At 38.1% G+C, this 13,588-nt stretch overlaps 2 protein-coding genes across 2 annotated transcripts; one reads left to right on the top strand and one right to left on the bottom strand.

Moving 5' to 3' along the window:
• The first annotated feature begins 7,045 nt into the window (after positions 1 to 7,045).
• On the top strand, positions 7,046 to 8,191 carry LOC145769002 (uncharacterized). Its single transcript, XM_082580629.1, has 2 exons — positions 7,046 to 7,320; positions 7,798 to 8,191. Exons 1-2 carry the CDS (start codon positions 7,112 to 7,114, stop codon positions 8,189 to 8,191), a joined length of 603 nt encoding a protein of 200 aa, XP_082436755.1. The 5' UTR covers positions 7,046 to 7,111.
• Positions 8,192 to 8,264: 73 nt separating this feature from the next.
• LOC145769854 (uncharacterized) lies at positions 8,265 to 12,995 on the bottom strand. The gene is made up of 10 exons (XM_082581402.1): positions 12,769 to 12,995; positions 12,404 to 12,533; positions 11,865 to 12,111; positions 11,262 to 11,439; positions 10,558 to 11,092; positions 10,111 to 10,297; positions 9,637 to 9,879; positions 9,272 to 9,443; positions 8,981 to 9,129; positions 8,265 to 8,771 (listed from the first exon to the last, which is right to left on the bottom strand). The coding sequence occupies exons 1-10, from the start codon at positions 12,993 to 12,995 to the stop codon at positions 8,575 to 8,577; spliced, it is 2,265 nt and encodes a 754-aa protein (XP_082437528.1). The 3' UTR covers positions 8,265 to 8,574.
• Between the last annotated feature and the right edge of the window lie 593 nt (positions 12,996 to 13,588).

The following is a 13,588-nucleotide window of genomic DNA, read 5'->3' on the forward strand; positions in this document are numbered from 1 at the left end:
AAGATGAAAAAAGCAAGATTTAAGTGTCACTGACAAAGTTTTCCAAACACAAATGTTGATTTAATGTTACACTAAGCAATTTAATTGGGTTAGAAGAAGAAAGATTAATAATATCGTAACGTACTCAGGGTAAGGGTCATGTCGTCAAACTTTGAAATACACCGTTTTGGAGAAAATGCAATAAACTCACATTTTTCGATTCAGTTTTAACATATTATAGTACACCCAATTTAAAATATCAACAAAATATTTTTGGAATTTTGATTTAATACAACACAATAAACCTTCATCAGTAACATGCAAATACAATTGTATATCATCAGCATATGAGTGGTATGAAAGCCCATGTCGTTGTTGAGGCAAAACAAGACAAGGGCCGAGAACCAAGGGCCGAGAACAGAACCCTGAGCAACTCCAAAAGAAAGGAATGTTGCAGAAGACATTGAGTTTTCAATTGCTCCAGACTGAGTTCCGTCATAAAGATAAGGAGAGAACCAGTCAAGTGCCATTCCTATAATGCCAAAATCTGATTTGAGACGATTTAGAAGAATTTTGTGATCAAAGGTAGCCTATCAAAAGCAGCTGAAAGATCAAGAGAAAGTAGAACAACGCTATGATTAGGCTACAGTCAAGTACAGTAACGCTATCATTTCGGATTCTTAGTAAAGCTGTTTCTGTGGAGTGATGTTGACGATAAGCAGATTGATTGATATCATGGCCACCTAAAGATACGGCCTGATTTGTCACATTTTGCAGAAATTTCCAAGTTTTTCTAACTTTGGGCGAACGTTTAAATAAATTTTTCTAAAAATTAGATTTTTACGCTTTCTTTATTCTTTTCCCCAGATGACACAATAGGTTTTAACACTTTTACATGTTGAAAAACAAAGAAAATTCGATTTCGAAGATTTTAGTCAGACTGTTAATTTTCAATAAGAGTCTGATTTTGCGTTTTTCAACTTACTTTTTCTCATTTGCTACTGCTTCCCCAAGGCAACAAAAAAGTTTTATGTCATTAGGAAACCGCAAAAAGTAAAAACATCTCAAAAAATGTCAGTCAAGCACCAGCAGTAGCTGTAATCAAAATCTGCAAAATGTGACAAATCAGGCCGCTCCAGGTGGCCATGTTGATATCAAATAAATTTTGCCCGTAAAAGTCCAAATGAAACTTCCATCATAAAACTATGATATATAGCATTCACAAAAATTGTGTATTTGATGGTACAAAACTTTAAAAATTTCAACTAACCTCAACTGGAATGCATTGATCGTTGCAACACCCACACGTAGTCATCATGCAAATGAAGCGATATCAGAGCAATAAAAACAGTTAATACAGCAAGCTGGAACTCTCACAGAAGTAAAATCACAGCGTTGTAAGAATGAGTGTTAGATGGTATGTAGCAATTAAAAATTAGCTGAAGAATGGCTTTGAACATAATGAAAAGGTGCTTAGAAACCTAAGAAAAAAAAAAGCTAAACCTTAGTGTAGCTATCACTTTGCAAGCAACTTCTTCTTTTCACCGAATATGGCTAGGGTTAGGAGTTTATCGATTAGTACAAACAAACAATTTATTTAAAAACTAAATGCATTCGTCGGTTTTTAGATGAAGCAAAGCAGTCAATCACAAAATCATTGAAATTTTCTGTTTCTGAAATCAAGTCCTTGCCAATGGAAATCATTGCTAAAGCTGATAATCTGTCAGTGGTCATTGTACTACGTAAAAATGTTTTGTTTCGCTTAAGGGTGGAAAAACAGCGTTCTGGCTCTGCAGTTGTCATTGGTGTAGTAATAAAAATTTTCAACAATTTTACCAATTCTAGAAATATTTCTAACATAAGTTCATCTGATGATAATGATCCCAATAAATTTGACAAATTTTTACCCATGAAAATATCTTCCCTTGAGTACAACAAAGAAAGTTCTCCTTTCAGCTTTTGTTCAGCAAGCATGGGATATGCCTCAACACATCTTTTTAATATTTCATTGGGAAACTGCTGAAGATAAGATTCAACATTTGAAAAGTTCAGCAGCTTGCATGCTTCCAGATGACCAGTGAATTTATATCTTTCTCTGCAATGAACAATTATTGTGTCACAAACCTCTTTTGCTTCATGTATCCTGCTGTGGTATGATGTTCTCTTAACTCTTTCATCCGGTGCTGCTGTTTCATCCAGGCTATTACGGATATTTTGAATAGCAGCAGAGAAGACAGATAAGCAAGAACTGATTCTAACTGCATCCGTTGTAGATGATTGGAGATGTGAATACAAAATATCTACATGTGGCATTACTCTGTAAAAAAATTCTAACCAAAACAAGAAATTAGAATCATTTAGCATTCGCTTTATTCCACTGGCAGCATTACCTGTAGTTTCTGATCTAGATTCCTCCAATTTACTGCAGCATTCAATAAGGGAATCTTTTAGGTCGAATACAGTTTGCACTGTTCTGCTTTTAAAGTTCCACCTAGTAGATGGAGAACAAGGAATTCGACGATGTGCAACTTCTTCTAGTGCAGACATTCGCTGAGGAGAATTGGAAAAAAATGATGGAATTCCTGACAAGTTGTTAAAAAATATTCTAGTATTTCTACACTGTGAACAAGATTTTTGTAGAACTAAATTCAACTGGTGAGCATAGCAATGCAGGAAATGAGCATTGGGATGAACTGCTTTAATTCTTACTTGAACACCACTTCTGGGTCCGCTCATGGCAGCTGCACCATCATAAGTTTATGCAACGAGCTTTCGCGGGTAATTTCTTGTCAAAGGTTCTAATTCTTGCAACAAAACTGACGATAAAGCTTCTGTTGTTAAGTTTGGTGGATTAAAGAATCCCCAAAATCTTTCAACCACCTTGCCTTTACAAACATATCTTAAAGCAATCACCATTTGTGTTTTGTCATAGATGTATGTGGTTTCATCACACATAACAGCTAAAAAATCCGCCTTATTAAGTTGATCTCTAATGATTGTTTTGCATATTTCCATGATGGACTCTAATAGCTCATTCTGAATCATCTTTGACGTTCCTTTGAATACAGAGCTAGAGCTAATATGTGCATTTAAACTTGAATCAAATTCACATGCAAAATCAATCAAACCTCTAAATACACCAGGGTTTCTTGAATCCACAGTTTCATCATGACGTCTGAGTGGCAACTCAAATTTCCCACACAATTTGATACAGTTGATAATTTTTGATAGAATTTGCCGATTTTCTTTTACTTTCTCATTGTGGCGAGCAATTGATAATCTGTATCCAGAATCAAGTTGGGAAACAATATTAGCTGTACCTAAAAGAAATAAATTTACCATGTTGTTCAAGTAAAGTCGTGATTTATCATGTCTTGTTATGTTTCAATTGATATGATTTAAATCTTTAATTCCAGACTTTGTCCATGATGTATCACCACCGAACAGTAAGCATGGAAAGCAAAATAATGCATTTTTTGAACTACAGCCACATAGCCACAAGTTAGTTTTGTATAAATTTTGATTAAAATGCCGGGTATAACTTCTACTACTGCTGGATGGTGCTCTTTGTGAAATTTCAAGGGGAGGTGTTGGCCTACCTTCAAGTTTAATATTGATCTTTTCTTGTAATGATAACCTATGGAAAGTTATACTTTGCAAATATTGAACAGAGTTGTCCATGACCAGATCAAAAAAGCTTTAAAATTCAGTATAATGATGATAGCACAATTTAAAACAATAATCTTACATAAGCTTTGTGTAGGTAAAATAAAAGATAGTCAGGCAGTGTAGCCAATTTAGCAGCTTAGTTAATACAAAATGGCTTGCCAGTACAGGTACTTATTCTATCTGTCTACAGTACATAATTAACAATTCAAAAGGGATAAGACAGTAGGAATAATGTATCAATATAATACTCAGGCTATAATACTCCAGAGACTGGTTCAATATCTCACAGGTTAGTCTTAAGTGCCCTACCTGCCTATTGCTCTTGCAGCCATGTATGCTAAAAATTACTCACTGTAGACTGATAGAACAAAATCCTGAGTAGGCTATATAATGTTATAAGGCAAATCTAGCCAATGAACAGCTATTTACAGGCTAAGTTATGTCAAATAATAAAACTTTTCTGCGTTTCATAGTCTATAGCCAATGACCGGTAAGCTGTCTAACGAAACCACCAGTGTATGTGCTTATCTGAGCAACATTGGAAAACAGTCAAACCGTTGGGAGCACAGCTCCCAGAGGCGATCAAGAATCTTCGCTTTAGCCTGTGCTTGCGGTTGCGTCAATGGGGTTTTCCCAAACCGTCATAGATGCCTTCATCTCCTTCCTGGAGGTAGCCACTTTAACAAGTCGAAATTCTGCCACTGCGAATGACTACAATGCAACCGCCAACCAATCAGAACGTGTTATAAGAGGCTACCGTCCAATTGTGACCCTTCTATCACTCATCCAGAGAGTTAATGCTTGTTTTGAACTTTATTTGGTAATTACAGAAGAAAAAGAGCAATAGCAGTGGTGGGAATCGAACCCGTGTCAATGAAATGACTACTTTCTAGCCCTAACCCTAACCCCTAAGCCAACCAGCTGACAAAAAATCCATCACTTAATTTGCTTTCTATCATCTTCTTTTCGCCATTTTTTACGTCACTTCAACCGTAGCTTATGATTGGTTGGCGGTTTCATTCTAGTCAAGTTTAGTGGCAGAATTTCGACTTGTTAAAGTAGCTACCCTTCGTGGAGCTACCTGGTTGCTCAGCTCCACAGAGTTTCCATTCGAATTTTAAAAAAAATGTTAAGAGTGAACATGCAAGAACAGTGAAAGTAAGTTGCAGTAAAACATTTTTTAGAATCATCGCGATCGAGGACGTCGAGGAAAATTTTTGCAACGGTATTTTCAACAAGTTCTATTTGGATGCCAGATCGCAGAGGGAGCTGCAGCTCCACAGCTCCCTTTAACGAGCCTCCACTGGTTGGCAGTCTTTACTGCCAACACTACACCATTATTCTTTCATGTCAGACGTAATTATTTCAGGCAAATTTCCAATATCATTACGGTAAGAAATATTGGGACTAGAACGATTATCAGGAGAGTGAGCTGCTGGTAAGGAGGCGCTGGATGTTGATGTAACATCACCTTGAACTGCGTCATTGCTGGAATTAACATCTAGTGATGATGCAATGGAAGATGATGATGATGCATCAGCAACAACAGCAACTGCTTCAGCAGCAGACGTGCCAATATTAACATTTGACTCAACCTGAACTTCTCTCTGAAGAAATGAAATCATTGACGGTATTGTTTTTCAAATATTCTTGTCACGCTCAGCTTTGTCAGCTCTTCTTTTCCTTTTTTCCGCTTCACTTGGATAATCGCGTTTTCTTACCATCATTAATAGTAATCGTATTCCAGGATTTAGTCTACAATTATTAGTAAATTATTAGCAGTTATTTGAAAATGCAGTAGAGAAATGTGAGTATTTTGATTGATGAGCTTGAATAATAATTACTAGGCCATACTAAGTTCTAACTACTTTCTTTTGTAGGCTACGTAAAATTATCTGGTACATTTGATCAGTTTTATGGCTATGGCTATATTTACACTATAGGCTACAGTGTAAAAATAGCCTCAATAGCGTTGCCAGATAAGGAATTCTGCCCTAATTTGAGAAAAGTATAAAGCTGTTGAGAATAAAAACTTGTATTTTTGAAATTTTTTTGGTCCTGGGCAACGAACCTTACATTAACCCTTCCTAACTTTAATCATAACTCTAGCAACACCTGATTTTACCCATGGCAATAAGTGTTTAAAGGGCTAGGGACATGAAAAAAAATTTTTTCTACAAAAGTGATTTTCTGATTTTATACGTGGTCAATAAGAATGCCTGAAAAAAAAAAGTTTTTTTGAGCTGTATTTGGGGTGCTTTGAGGGCCTTTTATTTTCACTTTCTGATAGTTCTTCTTCTTCGTCGTATGAGCTGTTCTTCTGGACTATATGTTTGGGCATGATGTCATCAGCCACTCGACAGTCTCGTCATCCAGGGCCTTCAGTCCAAGCGCTCCATGTGGTGGTTGATGAATTGGGCAGTCATGGACGACATGATCTACTGTCTGGTCTGTGGCGCCACACTCGCATCCCGGTGAGGGAGCCAGGCCCCATTTGCACATGTCTGAACGAAAGCGACCGACGCCGGTTCGTAGGCGGTTAAGCCGGACCCACGCAAGTCTTGCGAGGGACATTCCCGGAGGGTGGGGATCGACGTCGGGTAGGAAGTCACGGAGTCGGGAGGTGTTGTTTTGCCACTCCATGTTCCATGTGTAGTTCGTCCAGTGTGCCGCACTTATTCCAAGATCTTCAACGTTGTTCAGAAGCTGTCGTGCGGCGGGCACAAATGGGCGTCTTGATTTCAGTCGCTGCTGTCCTCCAGGTAGGCGCTGGAATGTACTGTGGAGGAGGTGGTCGGGGTCCAGTGCGCGACGAGCAAGGGAAATCATGGCTCCTTTTCGGCGAAGCTCAGCAGGTTGGATGCCTGCAAGGATGGGAAGGCAGTCCGTTGGAGTGGGACGCAGGCATCCAGTCACAGTGCGTAGTGCGTCATTGATGGCGGTGTCAATGTGGCGGGTGTGAGAGCTGCGGCACCACACTGGTGCGCAGTACTCAGCGGTAGAATGGACAAGGGCCAAGGTAGCTGTGCGAAGGGTTTTCGCATCAGCTCCCCAGCCGGAACCCGCCAGCCGCCTCAAAAGTGCAACGCGCGCAGATAGTTTTTTGCGCAGTGACTCCAGGTGTCGTCGGTACGTGAGTGACCTGTCCAGGGTTACGCCGAGGTAGGTGGGTTCGGCGCAGTAGGGGAGGTGTTCGTCATCGGTGGTAATGTTGATCTCACGTTTTGCTTCCTTGTTGTTTAGGTGGAAGGCCGCCGACACTGTCTTTGCCTTGCTGAGCTGTAGCTTCCATTTCTGGAGATCGTTCTGATAGTTGACGATCCGACACGCGTCACTGCGTAAAGGCGACTGTTGAGCGATGACGTTTCACCGGGAATTCTCTTGCATCGATGTCAGATCGCACTGCAGAAATAAGTAATTCGGACAAGCAGCAAGTGAAGTTATTTTGTTTCAATAACGTGGTATGGAGACATTACAAGATTTTAGCAGCGGTTCTGATGAAGAGGCTGAAGTATTTTGTGACTTTGGAAATGAACATCTTCCGATGCAATCTGATCACGACCATGTTCAACCGTACATGTTCGAGCCTTTGGCAAGCAGCTCAGAAGAGGAGATTGAAGTATGTGAAGCAATGGATTCGGATATTGAGCTTCGAACGAACAGCTTAAACTGGTATGTTGTCAGCGTTTGTATTTTTACACACTAAATTTAATTAGCATTACACAATATAGATACCAATTGTAAACAAACATTTGTCTGCGGCCTATAAATGGCTTAAACTGTGGGAAAGGCAATAACTTTTTTGCTGTGTAGCATTGCGCAATATTAGGCTACTCAATTTACTTTGAAGTTATTATATAACAACATGTGGCCTTCTATAAACATTCCTTTTCATCGATGCGACCATTACGGTAATCATCCCAAGCATTTCTATAAGTAGGCCTACCGGTAGTAGACTGCGTTACCCACCAGGTTTCACTTCTTGGACGACCGCGTTTCCTCTTCCCATCCACCTTTAGATCTAGTGCCTTTCTAAGAAAACTTCCTTACACTGATATCAAAACAGTGTTTATTTTAACACCACAGTACACAAGTGATATGCATGCCGTATGGCTATTGCAATTTGATTTTTTTTTTATAAAATTACAGGTGCAAGTGCGACAACTGCGATATCCTTCCAACAGTAGCGGAATGCAGGTGTTGCACCGAAATAGAGTGCATTGCCCAAAAAGTAAGAGAAGGACGGGAGACGTATGGCTGCGAAATAAAGTGCATAACAGAGCACCCTGGGTTTCAGGCAGCCTGTCTCAATGTGGATGTGTTAGAAATGGCCTGGCTGCAGTACAAGCAGCAGTATGGAGTTCATGGGGCTCCTGAACATAAGCGCCATAGGCACATTGCATATAGGCAATTAGCCCGTTGGTGTTGGGGGTACCTTGGTCGAAACCTTAGAGTGGTTCTTCCAGCATGCGCCGTGACTTGTATAAGAACCCAATTCTCGCTCCAAAACAATGAGGACGATTTCGTTGGATTTCAACTGTAAATACCTGAAGAACAACCTAAGACTTGATATGGCTTCTTCTGAAGAAGCCATATCAAGTCTTAAGTTATATCGATATTATTGTTTAATACGTAATGTTTCGCCCCCTTAATAAAGTACTTTTACAAGACTCACCAATGTGTGTTATCTAGTTTGATACAAATATGGTGCAATAGGCTACTAACTTATGTTGCATTGTAAGTTACTTTATAGCGGTTAAGTATGTCCGCGATGGTATTAAGCAATAAGTCAAAGAAATGGCAATGGTGAAAAATGAAATCAATGAAAGATAAACTAATACGACCACCAATCCCAAACGAAAGCGAAATATGAAATAATATGCTGTACGGCGTACATTCAAAAAACACAGAAGTACATCTATAAGGTTATGAACTTTCACTGTTATTAACTGGTGCGCTTGTAAGAAAACGCGATATATGATTGTTGACGACACTCTGTTTATCTGGACGCTTGAGATTGTGACATAAAGGAGGAGGGGTTTCCCATGACAACTCCTCTGGAATGTCATTACTAGCATCTTCAACTCTTGAAGTCACTTCAGCTATAAGTTCAGCAACGTAACCTGCAAAGCAAGGGTTATAAAATATATTTCTAGTCAATGTTCATCGCGTAATTTAACCGAAGCAAGCAGCTGCAACTGTCGAAGAATAGCTGGCTGAGTGTTTAGGGACTAGCAAATGCTTATGAGTTTTAGAAACGAATAAACGCACTATTAGGTTGTTTAAGTAGACTTTAGCACATATTTCAATTTTAGAAGACATGTATTCTTACTGAAGGTACATTCTTGCATTATCTTTTTTAGCGTGTGAGAACCTCCTTTGCCTTTTGGAAAGGAAAGAGAAAACTGCAAATTTCCGTCTTTTGTTTTAGCTTGCTCCTTTCTGCTATTTTCATTGTAATGAAGGGCCGCAAGTAACAATCTAAAGTTAAACATAAGCGTTGATTACTGACGATGACAAGCTGTTTTTTAGCAATCTCATTGCATTATAACTCTGTAGGCTTATTACATTCTTAAAAGCCTCTTTAACAATGGTTAGGCAGAATATTTGCTGAATGGCTTACCTGCATTTCATGGCAGCATAACCAAAGTGAAACATTTTGGGTGCAAATTGATTGACAAGACTGTGGTAGGCCTCTATGGAAAACGTCTGCCCTTCCGGGGACAATTTCGTGACATCTTTTCGTAGATTCTTGCTTCCCAACAATCCTGTCAAAGCTTCATAACATTCAGATCCTGAAAATAAAGAGTCTTGCTACTAAACTTCACATGTCAACTTAAAACACTTAAAAGCCAAGTCGAAAATTGCACAAGGTACTTTATCCAACACTGAGCGAATATAAGCAGTTAGCATGCTTTTGAAACAGCCTTCTTTTATGTTACTGCAATCACACTTGAGGTTAATAAAGACAATAAGTACAGAACAAACCTGCTGTGAAGTACTTCCTTTTCGCAAGTGGCAGATGTAAGCACGAAGGAAATAACTCACTGTGTCCAGTGTGGATGTCACATATGTGATTTGGCAGAGAGTCCCATTTAGCTAAAGCTAAATCACCATTTCCATCACTTGTCAAACCACACCAATACAGATGGTTTATAATGCTTTGTCGCCATTTCGAAACAAGCACAAATCCCTTCTTCTTTTCTACAGCAACAAGTTTTTTCGAAAGACCTTAACCAAAGGAAATTTACAGAATTAGCGAGTTGCCTGCAGTATAAAATGGTTTACGAATGACTAGATCACTAAATGCTCCATTCACATTGCAATAACTAATGCATTTAGCAAGATCTTTTTTGGCACAAACTAAACTACATGAAAAATGAGTAGACTAATAGAGTTAAACTTGTTGTTTAGATCGTTAATCGTTTTATGGTTTTCTTTGCTTCAATGTTTAGCGCTTACCTTTTGCAACATGCCATATATCAAAGTAATGCGTCATTTCTTCATGATCCTCCCTAATCCACTTCTGTATCTGCAGGTGTCTGTCCGTAATCAATGTGCATATGTTGACTCCAGCACTAGAAAGGGTATGGAGACACCTTTTCAATCCCTCTAATTCCATGTGGTAACTTCCCTTGACCTCATTACTCTAAACACACGTCTTACATTAGGTAGAACAGTAGTAACTACTGAGGGAAAACATGTATTCGTTGTATACAATACTCATGTAACTTTTGGGGAGCTTTCCATTACATTTGTGATTTGCGGAAATAGCAAAATTACGACATCAGAATTGTGGGTAACTCCATTCAATATTATATATATTCCTTTGAAAGATGAAAATACAACATAACATAATTCAGGACACGATTTTGTAGCAAGTAGCATCGTAAGAACATGTAAACTTACCTGGACAATTTCCATGCTTAAAATACGGTTTTGCTTCACATCCATCAGAGTATAGATTCCGTATTTAGCAGAGTGGCCCATAGAGTCACATCTTGCATCACCACCACAAATAAGATTAACATCCTTCTTTGCTTCTTGCAGTACATTCTGTTGCTTCATACTCCAGACATGGTTGACAGCAGGTATTAAAAACTTTTTTTGATGTCGAAAAAAGGTACGCTTTTCGTAACACTGAACACCCCAAAAGCGCAAAAAACGTAAAGTTTTTGTAGGTAGTGCTCCACTGAACAAAATAGAGGAACTTAACGAAATATTTCCTTCTGGTATTCCACCCACAAATGGCTGACTAAACCATTTGTAAGACTGACGGCAGTGATGGCAGATTTGTTTAACTGCCAACAGTGTTCCCTTGCATGTACTGGAAGTTGTTGCTCCTGCCTTACCACATAATTGACAGATTAAAAACAAACTCATGAGCATGCTATGGAAAATCACATATTTATTTTCCGGTATTGATTTTTGATTAGCTTCTGATCTGGAAAATACAAAGAAAATATCAATACATGTTTCAAAGTGGATGTAGCTGGACAAATTGAGGCATTCTGCCAATAAAGACCTGACCTACTCCAGCTCAATAGGCAGCTATGAACTCCAGTTAGACATTCCAAGTGTCAACACAAGCCAGAATATTATGCATCACTTACTCATTACATTCGAAAGAAATGGAATCATAAGATTCATTGTAATCTTCATCCAAACATTCATGCATGTCTTCTTCATTTTCACTATGGATGGGAGTAGAAGATTGAATAAAATCCATTACCGGTATTACACATTGAGTTGCGGCATCACTACATCTTATCGGTACATTGCATTGGATGCCTAAAACATTGCAGAAATTAAATGTGGCTGATACAGCTAGTCATAAATTATGTTAACTAGTATGTATGTTATGTTAACTAATGTTTACAGTAGTATTATGACTGTGGTATTGTCTCAATGAAGGATTTGCTTTTTTTCATTGTAACACTAACATTAATCTTTGATACTTTTAATGCAATGTTAACTATTGGATGACACTACAATAACTTTAGTGGATCATTGAAAACTTTTAGCACATGTGGATTGTGTAACAATTTACCAGTAGCCTACATACAATATATTTCACTGCAGTACAATAAGTTATTTACAACTTGATGAAGAAGGAAAAAATAATTTATTTTAAACCTTGGGCAGTGTAGCATGATTATGAAATCGACTAACATCGATAGGCTAGCATCTAGTAACCTATTTAACAAGTTTATTACCTATACTTCTGGTATTGGAAACATTAACGGTTTGGGTCATTGCAACTTTGCATTGTGGATTTATAAACATGGCTTCATAAATCATCAAAGGCTGTTCCTGTTCATCAATTGCTTCTTTTGTTATACTAGTAGAGTTTTGACCAGCAATTAACTCTGTTTCCACAGACACCACTTGTTGATCTACAAGGCTGCTACCAATATTTTGGGTTTCTTTCGAATGCACTGTAGTTACTTCATGTTGCAAAAGCTGAAATATTTTTTGGCATCAGTACCACATAAAATACTCTCTAAGTAGACTAATACAGCAGTGCACTTGACATGCCAGTATAGAACTTAACATATGTGTTAATTAAAGAAAAAGTACGGTACTTAAAGGCAGTCTTATGAGTAGAAAAGAAAATTGATCATTAACACCTTTATATGTAGGCTACGAGATAATTTACTAACCTTCACGTAGTATAAACACAAAACCTGAATAGTATGAGAGAATATAACTAGTAGGTTTGCAATTTATAGGCTAGCTATGGTAGCTAATTTACTTGTTGAACTCGGCGCTTTCTGACAGCACTCCTCTCTGTCTTTGCATGTGGTTCAGCCGTAGACGTACAAGCTACGTTTTGCCGCAGGCTAAGAATTGATGGAACTGCACGTTTCTTGAGAATCCTTTTACTGAAAGTTTAATTATCTTACAGTTAACTCTCAAGATTATTTAAAAAAAAAAACTTTCTTGTCCTGCTGTAAACCTTATCAAAGATCAACTTTGAAATAACGACATTAGACTAACCCAATTAATGTGTGACAGTGGTAGTCTAGCTTAATAACACTATGGTAGTTTAGTATAGCAATGCAGCAATGAGCACTATTGGAAATGCAGTCTAACCCAGGCTAGGCTGTAGAAACTTACCTGCCTGAAAACCCCAATTGTACTTGTAGACTCGATTCTTCAAATTGGTTACTGTCAAAGTGTACGGAACAAATTTGTGAGCTTGCTTTAGCCTTCCAATACTTTCGGTTTTGTTGAACAAATTTCTGCCATTTTTTAAACAGGTTTGGATCTTTGGGAAACTGATGAACACTTATCCCAGGCTTCGGATTATTGCTGCATCCCCAAACAACACATCTTCCAGGCATTTTTGCTCCAACAAACAACTTTTACAAATGAATTAACAGTTTACTTTGTAGCCTAAACCTCAACTAAGCAAATGAAACGTCGCTTTCAGCTGTCTTAATGCAGTATATGTCTTTATGTTGTCGTGTAATTGTCTTTGCTGTGAAGGTTAGAAATAAAAACAACTGAACTGAACTGAACAGTGAAAAACTACAATCGTTCATCAATTCACCGGTGTGACGTAGAAAGGGAATTTCCCGAAGACATTTTCGGAAAGGGGCTACAAAAACCTTATGTGTTGGATTCGTGATTTCAAAAAATAAAAACACACACTTTCAGCTTGTTTTAACCAATTTTGTTGATAGGGGTTGTTCATGATACTATTCCCAACAAGAATAATCCAAAAAACCTCAATCAAAAAAATCATGTCCCTAGCCCTAGGCTAACTGGAAACATGTGATGTATATAATCATGTAAAACTACATTTCCATGGCATATGAGCAGGGATTATTATACTACAGTACCATTAGGCTACTTGTAAAACCTCACTTGTAACATGTTATTTTAAAATTATATTTAGCAATCGTTACACAATTTGAAATCGTTACTTAAAAAT

Source organism: Aplidium turbinatum, chromosome 1 (assembly GCF_918807975.1).
Source record: "Aplidium turbinatum chromosome 1, kaAplTurb1.1, whole genome shotgun sequence".
NCBI lineage: Eukaryota > Metazoa > Chordata > Ascidiacea > Aplousobranchia > Polyclinidae > Aplidium > Aplidium turbinatum.

Excerpts from the sequence above, each read along its gene's own strand:
- LOC145769002 (XM_082580629.1), top strand. The coding sequence starts at position 7,112 with ATGGAGACATTACAAGATTTTAGCAGCGGTTCTGATGAAGAGGCTGAA. Across the intron at positions 7,321-7,797 it reads CGAACGAACAGCTTAAACTG|GTGCAAGTGCGACAACTGCG; the intron begins GTATGTTGTCAG and ends ATAAAATTACAG.
- LOC145769854 (XM_082581402.1), bottom strand. The coding sequence starts at position 12,995 with ATGCCTGGAAGATGTGTTGTTTGGGGATGCAGCAATAATCCGAAGCCT. Across the intron at positions 11,440-11,864 it reads TTCCAATACCAGAAGTATAG|GCATCCAATGCAATGTACCG; the intron begins GTAATAAACTTG and ends GCAATGTTTTAG. Across the intron at positions 9,444-9,636 it reads AAGGAAGTACTTCACAGCAG|GATCTGAATGTTATGAAGCT; the intron begins GTTTGTTCTGTA and ends CTTTATTTTCAG.